This window comes from Archocentrus centrarchus, chromosome 20 (assembly GCF_007364275.1).
Source record: "Archocentrus centrarchus isolate MPI-CPG fArcCen1 chromosome 20, fArcCen1, whole genome shotgun sequence".
Classification (NCBI taxonomy): domain Eukaryota; kingdom Metazoa; phylum Chordata; class Actinopteri; order Cichliformes; family Cichlidae; genus Archocentrus; species Archocentrus centrarchus.
In genome coordinates, this window is record NC_044365.1 from 31,395,120 (window position 1) to 31,412,763 (window position 17,644).

Consider the following 17,644-nt stretch of genomic DNA (forward strand, 5'->3'; position numbering starts at 1 on the left):
CTTTATTTATAAGTAATTAATGCTGTAATTAAATTGACTGAATTAGCTGGGAGACTGAACTTTAATTCCAAAAATTAGTGTAGGCTCTGATGCCACGGTCACCCCTTACAAATCAGGACAAAATGGTTTAGTCCACCCTGCACTGCACCATGTACAGCACAACTAATTTAATATTAATTCACCCTGTGAGTCCTGATCCTGGGCCCAAGAAAACAAAGTCCTCCACAGGGAAAGCGAGGACAGGGAGGAGAGGGAGAAAACTGAGTGACTCAGCAGTTGTTAAAGACAGTGAGTCCATGTCAGATGTGACACTATATTTCTCAGAATGACCCAGCTCAGTGTGACACCATGAAATGCTTGGCCTTTCACTTCAGAAACAGCTGGAGAGAGTGAAACAGGTGGTTCTGAAATACTCAAACCACATTAAAAGTCTTTCTTCCTAATTCTGAGCTCTATGTGCCTGAATGCTGCGACTTGATTGGCTGATTAGATTTGCAGAGATGACTAAGCGTATATGGAAATGGATGCCTTTGGGTTTTGTCAGTGAAAATGAAACACTGTCAGGCAGCACATCAACAAGTATATCTGCAAGAGCACGAGACCGCTGTAAAAAATGAAGCTGCTTTCAGCTGCTCCTGATGCAGCCCAAAGGGAATCTTTGCTTCTGACTGGAACTGAACCAGCAACCTTTTGCTTGCCAAGTGAATGTATAACTACTACTGCTGTAAACGACACCATATCCTAAACCCGATTTCAGGTAATTGATTTTAACATACCGTTATTGGGCCTACTCAGAGGTACTGTTATTATAGTGTTACAGTTTCATAAAAGGAAACAGGTTTAGACTGTTGTTTAAACTTTCACAGTTTTTAATATAATTACATTATTTACCATTTCTGTGCTGATCTGGTTTGACCTCTGAAACGCCTAAACACCAAACAGGTCGAAAACAGTGCTTAAGCTGCCGACAGGCTCCAAACAGTCCTGTAAGCTTCACTCCTGTTGAGGGCCGGTCTGTGAAGCAGATCTCGAGCAAGACGTGATAGATGCTGAAGGAAGTGAAGGCCAAATGAGAGAAAAGGAAGGGGTGGGGGGTGATGAGAGGATTGATTATGTTAGGAAAGTGTTAGAAACTAAGGCTGTATTTTTAACCCTTTTTTTTTTAGACCATAAGACTCATAAATTCCAAAAAAGAATTTAAAAGAAAAAAAGCATTTTTAACCCTGAAACTCCAGTCAAAAAGCTAAGGGGACCGCTCCATTAAGTTTTTGTTACCATTTTTTGTTCAAACAGAATCATTCCTGCTGCTTGTAAAGGAGAGAGTTGATTCATGAGAGTTCGTCAGCTTAGAACGAGTGAAGTTAAAAATAAAACTTGTGAATGCTTGTCAGTTTAGACCTTAAAGATACAGTAATATCTAGCTTCCCCTTTTGACAGATTATAAGTAGGAAGGACACGGTGGGTTTCTCAGTGCTTCCTTCTTTCTGACATACGGTCACTGGTTTAGTGGGTTTATTGTACTTGAGCTGAAAATTGCTTCATTTCACCCTAAAATCGACTCAACAGGAACTCATTCGGTAAGGAAACATTTTACACTTTTATTTCTTATTTTCCTGAAACTGAAGCTTTAATGAAATTCTTCTTTTAGTGCACTGACAGATTCATTATATCATTTTCTTTACTGGTGATTCAGTTTTACTCACAAAAAACATTAACTCTGTTTTATTTTTATGGTTTTTGTAATTCAGATGACAGATGTTGTTAATAATATTTCCTTATGAAAGAATGACAGTTCTTATTGCACATGAGAAGGTTTGGTTATGAATTTGCTTTAGAACAAGAACTAATCTCTTAAAAAATTAAAATGATCAAACAGCTGATTGTGTGTTTGTAATGCAGGGCTTCAGTGAGTTTGTGTCTGTGAACATGGAGACAGTCGGCACGTTGCTGCTCGTCCTCTTTGTTTCAGGTGAGCCGTTTGTTCAGTTATTCACAGACGTGGAGTCAAAGCTGAAAGGCCTGCAAAGATGGAGCCAGCTGTTCATGTGCTGGAGATATCATGCTTAATAAACAGAGGAGAAAAAAGCAGCAGTTTGTTGATCCTGACATGTATTTACAGGTGCTTTGGCTGATTGTCCTGGTGAAACAGCACTCTTCATAACTGCACCAAAGACGATGGAAGCACTGAGTGGATCTTGTCTCCAAATCCCGTGTAGCTTCACACTGAAAGAAGAACAGGAATTTATCAGCACAAGTAAAATCTTTGGAGTGTGGATTAAAAATGATTCTAGATTTAACTATAAACCAAACAATGTGATCTTCAACAGCAGTGGAGCAGTTAGCACCTATCCAATGAGTATTACTGGGAACCTGAGTGAGAGAAAGTGCACCACTCTGTTTTCTAATTTAACCACCACACACACAGACTTCTTCAGAGTAGAGAAAGAACCATTCAAGGCGACAGCTTCATGTCACCCTCTTCAAATAAAAGTCAGAGGTGAGTTATTTCTTAATAAATGTATAAAATTACAGTAACTAACATTCAGATACTTGCTGTCTGCTTTTTGTCCAGTCAAACTGATCGTTCTGACTTAGAGTTCATTTCCAGAACAGTCAGAATGAGTACACGTGTAACATGTAAATAAAATCAGACTGCAATGATTTTCAAATCATTTACACTCTCCATTTCTTTTCAGTACAAAAACAGCATATTGAGGGTTAAAACTAAGAAATGTAGTTGGTTTTTGTGGGACAGGGTCATGTTTCCTGCTGTGTTTCACATCCTGTTTTAAAAGGACTACAGTAACATGTTTCTGCATTATGTGTTTGAGGCAGTTTTTCTACTTCCAGGAGAGTCCAGGACCTCCTTTTGTCATTGTTTCATAAAGTACTAAATATTTTCCGTGTGACAGGTTTGTACTGCATACAGGTCAGTTCAGCACCTGGATTCTTTTATAAAAGCCAGATGGTGCCATCTTTATCCTGAAGGACACAGTTGATTATTGTGCAGATTATTGTGAGGTGTGAGATCATTTATCCTATGAACAGTTTAAGTGCAGAGTTGAAAAAACTGTTCACAGGACAAAAGGATTTCTTCTTTTTATGAAGCAGTTCTTTCAAGTCACCATCGATCCACAGCAGCACACAGAAAACTACAACTAATACAAATGAAAACACAAAGAGTGGATTAAAAACTAACCATAAGGTGAAATCAGAAATCACAGACTCAGAATCTGATCAACATAATCAGACAGAAATCAAAACAGGCAAACACACAAATCCAAACTCCAAATAAAAACACAAACTCAAACATTCAGGATACAAAACAGAAAAATGCTACAAAATAGTAGGACCATAATGTAACTACACATATGTGCACAAATACATCAACAACTATATTTACTTTGTTGTGATGTTGTTGAGTTGATAAAATACACCCACAGAAAAAGATATAAATCCTGCCAAAGTGTACAGAACCACCTTTCTCTATTCTACACTGTATGAAGCATTTGATGGGGACACTGAAGCACTTATTCAATAATGATCCTTATATACAATACCAGCTGATTGGCACTGTATTAAAATCAAATAATGACTGTTTTATTGACTTTATTGATTTGAGTACAACCTGTGTTTGATGTGAATCCACAGATTCTCCTTGGAGGCCCAGTATTACAGTGTCAGGTGATCTGAAGGAGAAGGAGTCTGTCACTATAACCTGCTCAGCTTTCACCCCCTGTCCACACTCCCCTCCTGAACTCACCTGGACTCTCCAAAAAGACTCTCACAGCAAAATAGAGGAAAACAGAGACGGAACCTTTACAACTAAAATCCAGCAGATCATCACTCTGTCAGACACACACGATGGACAGAAGATCAGCTGCTCTGCCAGATATCCTGTCAGCCAAGGAGAAGACACCAAGACAGCAGAGACAGCAGAGACTCTCAGTGTTTCATGTAAGACAATCAGAGTTTGTTGTTGGATCCTGCAGTGAGTCAGTTGTGTATAATAAATAATGGTTAATGTTTTATTTTTTTCTTCAGATGCCCCCAAACAAACCTCAAAATCCATCAGTCCATCAGGTTTGGTGTCAGCAGGCAGCTGGGTGAACCTGACCTGCTCCAGCAGAGCCAAACCTCCAGTCAGCAGCTTCACCTGGTTCAAGAAGAGCACAGATGGACCTGTGAGCGTATCTGAAGGACAGATTTACAGCTTCAATGTAACAGATGGAGGAGTTTATTACTGTGTGGCCACTAATGATCTGGGTAATCAGACATCAGCAGAGATCCATCTTAATATTGCAGTAAATGCAGAACTATACTGTATTCAGTAATGGATGAAGTCTGATGTCAGGAAGAAATCCATCCAACAGGTAACTGCAGGACAAGGATGAATTATTTAATGAAGTAAATAAACTATATGAAGAATTGTGTGTAAAAGGTTTTGAATTCAGAAAGTTTGCTGAGAATAATGTGAAAGGAAACATATTTGCAGGAATAAAGGCGTTGTCAACGGGGCATAAAGATTTAATGGTGTCCTCATAAAATTCAAATGCAGGCAATAAGAGAAAGCAGAAAAACGTCTTCATAACACTTTAGTACCAACAGATTTTATTGAAAATCATGCTGTATTAAATAAGATGCAAAAGTAGTGTTTGAGATCATGAACATCATGATCCAAGATGGCGCCGCGAATGGATGCCCTGGTACTTCGGTGCGCTCTGTTTTGTTTGTTTTTGTGCGTTATTTCTGTGTCTGGACACTCTTCTGGGTATTCTTACACCAGAGAAGAGCTTTTCAACATTAGGTCCACAACACCTTCAGATTTATTTCCTGTTTTTGTCGCATCTGCGGCGGATTTATTACACACTCTGGCCCAGAAAGTGAGACGCCGAAAGAGAGGGAAGCGCGCTGGCGTGCTTGTGAGGCTAAGGAGACGTGGATTACGCACAGCCTTACCTGGGATTTTCCTCTCCAACGTGCGTTCACTTAGGAACAAAATGGACGAACTGATACTGATGAGGAGCATGAATAGAGACTTTTCCAAATCCTGTGTGTTATGCTTCACGGAGTCATGGCTGTGTGAGGAGATACCGGACTGCGCGCTCCAGTTGGAGGGATTTCATCTCCTCCGCGCAGACCGGCAAGCTGCGCTTTCCGGCAAGGCTACAGGTGGAGGAGTCTGCTTCTACATCAACAGTGGCTGGTGTACGGATGTGACAGTGATTGCTAAGCACTGCTCTCCCTCACTGGAATATCTTTTCATTCACTGTAAACCGTTCTACTCTCCGCGGGAGTTCGCTTCATTCATACTGGCTGCTGTTTACATCCCGCCGGACGCGGACGTGCACGAGGCCCAGTGCGCGCTCACAGAGCAGATTCTGTGCATGGAGCGGACATACCCGGACTCTCTTATCATCGTACTTGGGGACTTTAATAAAGCCAGCCTGAGACAGGAACTTCCCAAATATAAACAATATATCACATGTCCGACCAGAGAGGAGAAGACACTAGACCACTGCTACAGCACGATAAGCGGGGCTTATCACGCAGTGCCCCGCGCTGCACTCGGCCTCTCTGACCATGACATGATCCACCTGATCCCTGCGTACAGACAGAGGCTGAAGCTCTCAAAACCTGTGGTGAGGACAACAAAGCAGTGGACCCGTGAGGCTGTGGAGGAGCTCCGCACATGCTTCGAAACTACAGACTGGGACTCAATGAGGGCTGCCTGTGACAGTCTGGATGACTACACGGACACTGTAACCTCGTATATCCACTTCTGCGAGGACAGCATTGTGCCATCACGCACCAGGGTGAGTTATAACAGTGACAAACCCTGGTTTACTCCCAAACTGAAGCAGCTGTGGATAGAGAAGAGGGAGGCTTTTAAAAGTGGGGACAAAGACTGCTACAAAGAGGCCAAGTACAGGTTTAGCAAGGAAGTGGCCACTGCTAGATCACATCACTCTGAGAATATACAGCAGCAGATCTCAGAGAACGACGCGGCCTCTGTATGGAAAGGTTTTAGGCAGATTACCAACTACAAGCCTAAAACCCCCCACTCCACAGACGACCTACAAACTGCAAATAGACTGAACGAGTTCTATTGTCGTTTTGATGGTCAGTTCAGCAGCCTTCACACCTCCACCAGTCCCAACTACAATACAGCCAACACAAATATTCACCCCCCAACCTCCCCCACTCCCCACACCTCAGAGAAGCCCACATCATCAAGGACTCCCACCCCAGAGTCCCCCTCCTCCCCCACCCCCACAGTCTTTTGTATTCAGGAGGACCAGGTGCTAAAGCAGTTCAGGAGTGTCAAAGCTCGCAAAGCTCCAGGTCCAGATGGTGTCTCACCTGCCACACTGAGACACTGTGCTAACGAGCTTGCCCCATTGTTCACGAACATCTTCAACTCCTCACTGGAGGCTTGCCACGTGCCTGTCTGCTTTAAAACCGCTACCATTGTTCCTGTCCCCAAGAAGCCAAGGATCACTGGACTAAATGACTACAGACCTGTGGCACTGACTTCTGTGGTCATGAAGTCATTTGAGCGTCTGGTGCTGTCCCACCTCAAGTCCCTCACAGCCCCCCTTCTGGGCCCCCTGCAGTTTGCCTACAGAGCCAACAGGTCTGTGGACGACGCCATCAACCTGGCTCTGCACTTCATCCTACAGCATCTGGACTCCCAGGGAACCTACGCCAGGATCCTGTTTGTGGACTTCAGCTCTGCCTTCAACACCATCCTCCCTGATCTCCTCCAAGACAAGCTGTCCCAGATGAACGTGCCAGATCCCATCTGCAGGTGGATCACTGACTTCCTGACGAACAGGAAGCAGCACGTGAGGCTGGGGAAGAATGTCTCGGACTCCCGGACCATCAGCACTGGCACTCCTCAGGGCTGTGTCCTCTCTCCTCTGCTCTTCTCCCTGTATACCAACTGCTGCACCTCTGACCACCAGTCTGTCAAGCTTATTAAGTTTGCAGACGACATGACTCTCATCGGACTCATCTCAGACGGGGACGAGTCGGCCTGGAGGTCAAACGTCTGGTGTCCTGGTGCAGCCACAATAACCTGGTACTGAACGCCCAGAAGACAGTGGAGATTATAGTGGACTTTAGGAAGCACACAGCCCCTCTACCCTCCATCATCCTGACTGACACCCCCATCACCACAGTGGACTCTTTTCGCTTCCTGGGAACTACCATCACCCAGGACCTCAAGTGGGAGCCCACCATCACCTCTGTCATCAAAAAGGCCCAGCAGAGGATGTACTTCCTGCGGCAGTTGAAGAAATTCAACTTGCCAGCAAGGACCATGGTGCAGTTCTATACTGCCATCATTGAGTCCATCCTCACCTCCTCCATCACTGTGTGGTACGCTGGAGCCACCACTAGGGACAAACAGAGACTACAGCGCGTTGTGCACTCTGCTGAGAAGGTGATTGGCTGTAACCTCCCATCTCTCCAGGACCTGTACACCTCCAGGACACTGGGGCGTGCAGGTCGGATCACAGCCGACCACTCTCACCCTGGGCACAGACTTTTTGACCCTCTCCCCTCAGGCAGGAGGCTACGGTCCATACGGACCAGAACCTCCCGCCATAAGAACAGTTTCTTCCCCTCTGCTGTTGGACTCATGAACAATTACCCTAAGACTGTTACCACCACCCTCCACAAACGCTGATGACCCTATGTCTATGCACCTGTCTGATTGCACTGATGTACATATTAGTGGAATATAGTTTACATTCTTTTATCTTTTAATTAGTCTCTGCACTGTATATTTTGTAATTTTGTAATATTGTGCTATAGTTATAGCTCTAATATCTCTGTATATTTGCAATTTGTATACTTGTATATTGTCTTATAGTTTTTATACTTATTTGTTTTTTGTTTTTTGTTTTTTTCTGTAAGCACGAAGTACCGCAGCAATTTCCTAATGCTGTGAACCTGTTCACCCATATGGCAATAAAAACCTTCTGATTCTTCTGATTCTGATTCTGATTCTGAGAGCGTTTCCTTTCCTGACAGTATTTGGTTCACAGTAAGTTTGTGTTACAGCATTTTGAATGTAACACATTCAAAATGCTGTAACACAGCATTTTGAATGTGTTACTGGGCTTTATGCAAGCTTGGCTGCATAAAGCCCAGCCAAGCTTGGATACTGAGTGACAACCATGATGATTATTTATCTCTGCAGGACTAGAAGAGCATTCATCGTGGAGGGCTGCTGTTGGAGGGATCACTGGGATCATCATATTTATCTGCTTTTTTATTATTATGCTTTTTGTTTTTTGGTAAGCATCTTTGATCAATGTTACGTCCACATTTATGTAATTTCTTCATATGTTTCTTCATTTTGTGAGATTGTCCAGTACTTTGGTAATTTATCATTTGTATTAGTTCCTTTACAGCCCAGTACTACGCGATATTGTCGATTATCATCTTTGATTGAATGTCTCAGAAAGGAAGTGGAAACTTTGGGGTGTATTTTAAGTTTATATCTCCAGTGTGGCAGTTTTTGTGTTACTGAGAAATCAAAACTAGACCTGCAGCTGTGAAGTTCCTTCAGGCTGGATTATAAGACACACAAGGTAGAGACATTCAAAGAAAAACCCAAAAGATACTCACTCATGTTATGCAGACAACACATTTCACATTTCACATTTCACGTTTCACATTGTGAGTGTCTAAGTTATGTAACTAATCACACACTCCTAAAATCAACCTGAAGAACCTGAATCTAAATCAGTGGAAAAGCCTATTCTGGACTGACCTATCAAACCCAAATACAAAACTTTTCAGGCAGATTTCTCAGGAAATTCTTCTTCTTATTGTTTTCATTACTGTTATTTAGATTATTAAATTAGTATTTCTAAAAATTCAAGCAAACATTTCTGTTTCTTCTAGGAAACTGAAGTCAACACGTCAAGCTTCACATCAGACACAGGTATGAAAACTGATTTTGTGAATATAATTCTGGATATCAGGAGTGCACATCGCCTAATTACATCGTTAGGAAATGATCAGGAAACCGGGGGGGGGGACTAACTGATTGAGTTTCCCTCCAGCTCTTCATTACATTTCAAGTCTTTTTTTTTTCCTCCTCCACAGAGCGTGCCTCTTCAAGAAGCAGCCAGAACAGCAGAAAATGAAGATGTCCATTATGGAGACCTTGACTTCTCCAAGCAGACGCTCAGACCTGCTCTAGACTCAGTGCAGGAGAGCACACAGCAGCAGGATTTTGTGTATTCACAGGTCAAAGTGAGCAAGACTGAAAACAGCTTAACTCAGACAGGTGACGGTCCACAGTGCATCTACTCTCAAGTGCAGAAGACATGAGTGTTGAACAACCTTCATTACAGAGAAATGTTCTTTTGTGGTTCATCAGAGGAAACCTCGTCAGCATGTTCAGCATGTTTATTTCTGATTTGGTTTGGTGATAGCAGTTAATACTGCTTCCACACAACTCTAGAATAAACCCTTAAAAGTAAATATATATGTGTGTGTATGTGTGTGTGTGTGTGTGTGTGTGTGTGGGTGTGTGTGTGTGGGGGTGTGGGGGTGTGTGTGTGTGTGTGTGTGTGTATTTGGAACATATTTATCATGCATGTGTCATGTTTTAAATCCTCCTAAAATTTAATTGAAATCCAGTTGTTATTTTTTCAGATATTTATTTATTTACTGTTGTTTAATAAAAGGCTCAACATGGTACTAAAACACAACATCACCAACTTTTTATTTATTGACTCCAAATGGCATGCAATTAAAATATGAACTCCAATCTGTGGATGAGTCTTCAGCAACTTTTACCAACTTAATGAGGAACAACTAATTTTCTGATGTCCTTAGAAATCGTCTTTTTGTTGCCATAATTGGAGATTCAGCTTTGTGTTACCAGAGCCGTCCCAAGCCTTGAAAGGGCCCTAAGCAATATTTTATTTGGGAGCCCCCCTCATACCACTTCATTGTCCCCCGAGCCTAACTGTTATTAATGCTGCAAGGTTGAAGTTTAATATAAATTTTTTGGGATGCATTGCTGTTTCAGGCTCATGTGCATAAGCCCACTGAAAAACAATGTATTTCAGTATGATAAACATTGTAAAGCTATGTCATGTCCATGACACTGAGGAGAGTCAGACAAGTATCAGTGCATGCCATATCCAGTCTAGAGGGCATAGGCTGTTTAGGAAATATATGATTTAGGGTGTTTGACCTGCTTTTGGACATGTTGGACTGTTTTCATCCAAAAGATGTATATTTTTCCATAACTATACAAATACACCTAATTACAGACTAGTAAATAAGTCATTTCTAATTATATAAATAATAATTATTCAGCATACAGAATTGCTCAGCATCAATAGAATAATATCAAACACAAGTGGTCAGCATTTGGGCTCAGTGCTACAAGAAGTGCTGTAAATATGTTATTACACTGTTATACCACAAAATGGCATGTTGGCACCCCAAGAGCTCAAATGGGGCATAAAAGTGAGATCCACTAGTCCAACCATGCAGCCTGACCACAGTGTGAAAACAAGAAAACACTGTCACCACAGGAACAGTGAGTAAACCAGTCGGACTAAAGCACCACAGCTCACAAATATAGTTATGTCTGAACATGCGTGAATAAAGCAAAGATATGCCCAGCTAGCATGTCCTGTACACTAAACCTTGTAAATATTGAACAACTCTGGACCATGATGATAAGATCCAAGCAAAACGTATATTAACTAGAAACACACTGAGGACGGTGACACAGGCTCACAGGTTGGTTTTTGACAGAGACACAGATACTTGATGAATATCATACCTTGCCAGCTAGTGATAGCTAACTACTTTTGGTGCTGGTTACCAACTAAATGTATCGTAACTGCTCATGGAAACATAGCTTTATCTTTTTTCTTCCTCTAATCTTCTTCTCCTCCTCTCTGCCTCAGATGGACAGCTCCTTTCTGTCACATTTCTGTTTTGGAGCTTCATCCACAAATGACCATAACTGATGGACCATCAGGTCACCTGAAGCACTGCCAATGCGCATGCCAGCCTAAACTACCTGAATGCACGCTGACACACTACTCGTTAATTTAGTATTGGTACCAATCTGAAGAGGTGGAATAGTTTCTTCTTCTTTATTTTAGGACACTGGCATGTTAATAAACAAAGATTCATCACAAATGTAGGTGAGCTTGGGGGCCCCCTGGTGGTCAGGGGACCCTATGCAGCCGCAAACGTTGCCTATGCCTCAGGCTGATTCTGTGTGTTACTAAGATCAGACTTAATAAATAAATAGAGGGAAAAATACATACATAAATGTTCCCTATACGACAGAAAATCTGTCAGCTCATCATCTGCTGCAGGTCTCCAACTCTCTAAATGATACAATAAGCAATGGCCACAAACACCAGTGTAAATGAACTGATCGTATGATTACTTTTCAACATTTTCCAGAGCGTACAAAGCGTACTCTTTTTAAAAGTGTACAAAAAAATGTTTTTTCATGACATTTAATTTCACCTGGTTCTTTGGTATTGTAATGTACACTGCCTGGTCAAAAAAAAAAGTAGCCACCAAAAAATAAGGTCACACACTAATATTTCGCTGGACCGCCTTTAGCTTTGATTACATGTATTCGCTGTGGCATTGTTTCGATTAGCTTCTGCAATGTCACAGGATTTATTTCTATCCAGTGTTACATTCATTTTTCACCAAGATCTTGCAGTGATGATGGCAGATTCTGACCACTGCACAAAGCCTTCTCCAACACATCCCAAAGATTCTCAGTGGGGTTGAGGTCTGGACTCTGTGGAGGCCAATCCATGTGTGAAAATGATGTCTCATGCTCCCAGAACCACTCTTTCACAACTCAAGCCCGATGAATCCTGGCATTGTCATCTTGGAATATGCCCGTGCCATCAGGGAAGAAAAAATCCATGGATGGAATAACCTGGTCATTCAGTATATTCAGGTAGTCAGCTGATCTCATTCTTTGAGCACATAATGTTGCTGAACCTAGACCTGACCAACTGCAGCAACCCCAGGTCACAGCACTGCCCCCACAGGCTTGTACAGTAGGCACTCGGCATGATGGGAGCATCACTTCACCTGCCTCTCTTCTTACCCTGATGCACCATCACTCTGGAACAGGTAAATCTGGACTCATCAGACCACATGACCTTCTTCCATTTGTAACGTCTGGGTTGTGTTCGGTGGTGAAGAGGAGGCGGCGGGCAGCCAAAAAAAACGCACAAGCACACTGGCACTGAGAATTTCAGTATTGCCCTTTTAATAAATGTAATCTTCACAACCTTATGAAGCCCGGTTGAACAGCTGCTACATAAACACACATGAAAACGAGCAGTGTTCATACAACCTATGACGGTACAAAAAATAAGGAAAAGGAGAAGGTCCGCCTCAAGCCAAAAATGTCCGTCTGCAAAAAACATCTCCCGCGCTCTCTACTGAGGAGCGGTGGGCGCACACTGGTGACATCATCAACACAAAAAGGCCAGACTGTCGTAAAGAGACATCACAATTACGACTGTTACACATTGCTCCAGAGTCCAATCTTTATGCTCCCTCTTTATGCAAATTGAAGCCTTTTTTTCCAGTTAGCCTCACTGATTAGTGGTTTTCTTAAGGCTGCACAGCTGTTCAGTCCCAATCCCTTGAGTTCCCTTCTCATTGTGTGTGTTGAAATGCTCTTACTTTAATAAACACAGCCCTGAGTGCTGCTGTTGTTTTTCTTCGATTTGATTTCACCAAGCGATTAAGTGATCACCGATCATTCAGGATTTTTTTCCGACCACATTTCTTCCTCTACGACGATGGGTCCCCACTATCCTTCCAGTTTTTAATAATGCGTTGGACAGTTCTTGACCCAGTTTTAGTAGTTTCTGTAATCTCCTCAGATGTTTCCTCTGCTTGATGCAGTCAGTGATTCGACTCTTCTCAAACAGACTGACATCTTTTCCACGACTACACGATGTGTCTTTCGACATGGTTGTTTAAGAAATGAGAAGCAACTCATTGCACCAGTTGGGGTTAAATAACTTGTTGCCAGCTGAAAGATAATCGCCCATGCAGTAATTATCCAATAGGAGGCTCGTTTGCTCAGTTAACAACATTTAGTTCATCTCTGCCCAACACAGTGCCTGTTTTGTTTTCTCTCTTTACAGGGTTGTTTTACAGACAAATAAATGACCTGTATTTAATGAAATATTAATGTATTTTTTAAAGGTAGGAGAAATGGCTTCAATACTGCGTTTTAGTAGAAAGGCATCTTTGTCACTTATTCTCTCAGCATTATTCATTAGTATAGCTTGTGACAGTAGGAGTTATCAAAAATATTCAGTAAGGTTAGGCCTGCAGGCTTTAAATGAGTGAAGTTAGGCAGCTGGTTTGAGGATGAGCGTGTCATTTTAGATTGTTAAAATGCAAAAATAAATGACATCCTCTTTTACAGGATATAAGCATAAAGGCCAAAACTGACTTCATTATGCAGTGTGCGAGTCAGTAAACAGCTCTATGTGATCTTCTTCCTGACACAACAAAACTAAGTACAGTATGGATTATTGTAACTTTTTACTAAAGTTGGACTCATTTTACTGTAAAATCACACATATTAAAATATAAAATGTGAAAGATTTTATTTCTTAGCTTCCTGAAACTGAAACCTTTGTTTAATTATTTTTCTTTTACTGCACTGAAAGATAAAATATTTACTGACGTTTTAGGTTTACTCACAAAAAACTTGAACACTGGTAAGTTATTATATATATTTTTTATATTTCAGATATTTTGAAGTCACAGAAACCAAACTCACTATGGGAATGGGTTTCCATGGCTAGATCAGCAGAGAAGTGTTCTCTGGAGTGAGGAGTCACACTTCTAGGTCTGGACAAGCCTGGGTTTGGCAGTTGCCAGGAGAACAGAACTTGTCTGAGTGTATTGTGCCAGTTTGGTGCAGGGCTGATTATGGTGTGGTGTTGTATTTCAGGAGTTGGTCTTGGCCCCTTGGTTCCAGTGAAGGAAACGCTTAATGCTTCAGTATACCAAGACATTTTGGGCAATGGCCACTTTCCTGTGTGGCACTTAATGCTTCAGCATCTCAGGAAACTTCGGACAATTTCTTGCTCCCAACTTTGTGGCAACAATTTGGGGATGGCCACTTCATGTTCCCAAATGACTGTGCACCAGTGCACAAAGCAAGGTCCATCAAGACAGGGATGAACCAGTTTGTTGTGGATAAACTTGACTGGCCAGCACAAAGTCCTGACCTCAACCCGATATAACACCACGAGCATGAATTAGAGCAGAGACTACGAGCCAGGCTGTCTCATCCAACGTCAGTGTTGTGTCTGACCTCACAAATGCACTTCTGGAAAAATGGTCAAAAATTGCTTCCCATAAACATTGTGAAAAGCCTTCGCAGAAACTTTCAAGCTGATACAGCTGCAACGGGTGGGTCAATATGATATTAAACACTTTTGTTTAGGGATGTCAATCAAATTTATATCCATGTGAAGGCAGACAAGTGAGCGGTTTTGGAAATTGAAGTGTACTTGAATGTGTAGTTAAATGCTACCTGAGAGAGGACTGTATAAGAAATGTCACCTTTACAGAGATTGTGCCAACACCAAACAGTGATGAAACTGGCTCGTCCGGGATTTGAACCCGGGACCTCTCGCACCCGAAGCGAGAATCATACCCCTAGACCAACGAGCCACAAAATGCCACATTGACATCTTTCATGATAAAAGACAGTGATTTGAGTGAGTGAAAGGTTTGATGCATAGATGGGCTCAATATTGTCCATGGACTTCCCCAACTTTCTGTAGAGTCAATCACTAACAACCTACAAACTTCACGTGGCCTTCAGATTAGCTCAAGAACGCTGTGCAGATAGCTTCATGGATGGGTTTCCATGGCTAGATCAGCAGAGACGTGTTCTCTGGAGTGAGGAGTCACACTTCTAGGTCTGGACAAGCCTGGGTTTGGCAGTTGCCAGGAGAACAGAACTTGTCTGAGTGTATTGTGCCAGTTTGGTGCAGGGCTGATTATGGTGTGGTGTTGTATTTCAGGAGTTGGTCTTGGCCCCTTGGTTCCAGTGAAAGAAAAGCTTAATGCTTCAGTATACCAAGACATTTTAGGCAATGGCCACTTTCCTGTGTGGCACTTAATGCTTCAGCATCTCAGGAAACTTCGGACAATTTCTTGCTCCCAACTTTGTAGCAACAATTTGGGGATGGCCACTTCATGTTCCCAAATGACTGCACACCAGTGCACAAAGCAAGGTCTGACTGTGAGACTGTGAGCCAGGCTGTCTCATCCAACTTCCCTGTCGTGTCTGACCTCACAAATACACTTCTGGAAAAATGGTCAAAAATTGCTTCCCATAAATGTTGTGAAAAGCCTTCCAAGAAACTTTCAAGCTGATACAGCTGCAATGGTTTGACCGATATGATATCAAACACTATTGTTTAGGAGTGGGATGTTGGTCTGTAGTGTATTACACAGTTGCAGAAATGTCATGTTATATACAACTGATATCGCAGCAAAGCCAGCTGATTCAGCTTTTCTCTAACTACAGCCCCCAATACTGGTGCTTATCATAAAATTAGAATATCATGAAAAAGTTGATTTATTTCAGTAATTCTATTCAAAAAAGTGAAACTTGTATATTATATTCATTCAGTACACGCAGACTGATATATTTCAAATATTTCTTTTAATTTTGATGATTATAACTGACAACTAATGAAAGCCCCAAATTCAGTTTCTCAGAAAATTAGAATTTAGTGAAAAGGTTCAATACTGAAGACACCTGGTGCCACACTCTAATCAGCTAATTAACTCAAAACACCTGCAAAGGCCTTTAAATGGTCTCTCAGTCTAGTTCTGTAGGCTACACCATCACCTGTGCAGTAATCTTTGAGTCACGTCCAGCTAAGCTCTGGCTCATGTTACAGCAGGCTTCATATTAAATTTAACAGAGGAGCTGGTTTGGCATTGAAATGCTAAATGAGTTTGATGTTTTAGCTCACAATTTCTCTTCAGTCAGATTTCTTTAACCTTGAAGTCCACATGTTAGTTTTAATTGAATGCATTTTGACTTTCTTTTTTTTGCAGCACTGTAGGGACTGGCAGACCAGAACAAGCAGAGGTATTTGGGTCAGAGTTGAACCGAGGCCACTGCATTTAGGCTTGTAGCAGGGGCACCAGCTCAAACTGTGAGCTAAACCACCAACCCTCCAGGTTTTTGCTTGTTGAGTTCAGGTCTGTGCTGTCAAATCCTGGAAAGCTTAAATGAGAATATTAAAAAAAATGCTAAATAAAGAAGTGGTCTTATAACAAATAGTTTTAACCACAATTTCACTCCCTGTAATTTAAAGACTGAAGTGACGACTTCTCTTTTATATGCACTGACTGGTCACTTTATTAGGTACACTCTGCAGAGTTTTTTCTCCATACTGATATGACAGCATCATACAGTTGCTGCAGATTTGTCAGCTGCACATGCATGACGAGAACCACCCGTTCCACCACATCCCAGAGGTGCTCCACTGGTTTTAGATCTGATGACTGTGGAGGCCATTTGAGGGCAGTGAACTCATTGTCATGTTCAAGAAACCAGTTTGATATGATATGAACTTTGTGATATGGTGTGTTATCCTGCTGGAAGCAGAAGATGGGTGCACTGTGGTCATTAAGAGGTGGACGTGGTCAGCAGCAATACTCATGTATGCTGTGGTGTTTAAATGATTTTAGGTTTGAGTACCCAATAATTTTTATTTAACTTTTACCTTGAGGTCAAGCTTGCTGAGATTTGAACTCATCCAAGCTTTTAATGGATGCATCTATGGTGTGATTTTGAACATCCTAGGTGACACTGTTCTTGAGTTATTGCGTTCATTCTCAGAACACTTGACCAAAGTAAAAGTATCAGGTTGTATAAATGTTGGATTCAGTGAATGAATCTCAGCATCAGCAGCTTTGATTCAATCCCATCTCTGCTGCACTGATGTAACCTGTAACTCTGACCATGAACACAGCCCCTGTGCACCAACACAGAGCTTTACTGTACATACAATACAGCAAACTGACCTGTTTTCATACAATCTTTGAGTTACACAAAGTTAGCATACCTCAGTTTGTTTTGCAGTCCTTTAAATCTAACCTCCCTTCTTCCTCTCTGGTCCTCTTTCTTAAATCTGAGTGAACTTCTCTCTCTTTCCTTTACAGCAGCTCTTCTTTTAGCTAGCACAAACTGCACACACTTTGTGTGTTTGCTGATATTTGTTGAGCATTTAGAAACATTGCATTTAAAATTACCTGCCACACATTACTCCCTTTATTTTCACTAGCTAAGATGCTGAAGTACAGCGAGCACAACTTACAGTCATCTGCCCTCGGCCCACTAACCCCTGATCATAGCGCTATAAATGATACAGAACTCATATGGGTTTGCCTCTTAATCTCTTTGTATGGGATAAGCTCCGGTGATGGAGGCCTGTAGGATTGTCTCTCATGTGTTATTATTCCTCCGTTTAGGCTCAGATCGTTTGATGCTTGACAGCGACCGGAAATAAAAACTTCTCTCAGACTCGTTAAACCTAAAGTAACGAACCTG

The 17,644-nt window shown here is 41.9% G+C and overlaps 1 protein-coding gene and 1 non-coding gene across 2 annotated transcripts; one reads left to right on the plus strand and one right to left on the minus strand.

The window, feature by feature from the left end:
* Positions 1-1,483: 1,483 nt before the first annotated feature.
* LOC115799893 (myelin-associated glycoprotein-like) lies at positions 1,484-9,520 on the plus strand. Its single transcript, XM_030757189.1, has 8 exons — positions 1,484-1,577; positions 1,900-1,969; positions 2,120-2,497; positions 3,652-3,957; positions 4,045-4,304; positions 8,221-8,306; positions 8,920-8,959; positions 9,124-9,520. The coding sequence occupies exons 2-8, from the start codon at positions 1,927-1,929 to the stop codon at positions 9,349-9,351; spliced, it is 1,341 nt and encodes a 446-aa protein (XP_030613049.1). The 5' UTR covers positions 1,484-1,577; positions 1,900-1,926; the 3' UTR covers positions 9,352-9,520.
* A 5,147-nt stretch (positions 9,521-14,667) lies between these two features.
* Positions 14,668-14,739, minus strand: trnap-cgg (transfer RNA proline (anticodon CGG)). Its single transcript has one exon. It is a non-coding gene; the product is annotated as a tRNA-Pro (tRNA).
* Between the last annotated feature and the right edge of the window lie 2,905 nt (positions 14,740-17,644).

Bases quoted from the DNA above. Each gene is read 5' to 3' on its own strand.
- LOC115799893 (XM_030757189.1), top strand. From the start codon at position 1,927: ATGGAGACAGTCGGCACGTTGCTGCTCGTCCTCTTTGTTTCAG. The intron at 2,498-3,651 runs GTGAGTTATTTC...GTGAATCCACAG, and splicing joins TCTTCAAATAAAAGTCAGAG to ATTCTCCTTGGAGGCCCAGT. The intron at 4,305-8,220 runs GTAAATGCAGAA...GGACTAGAAGAG, and splicing joins AGATCCATCTTAATATTGCA to CATTCATCGTGGAGGGCTGC.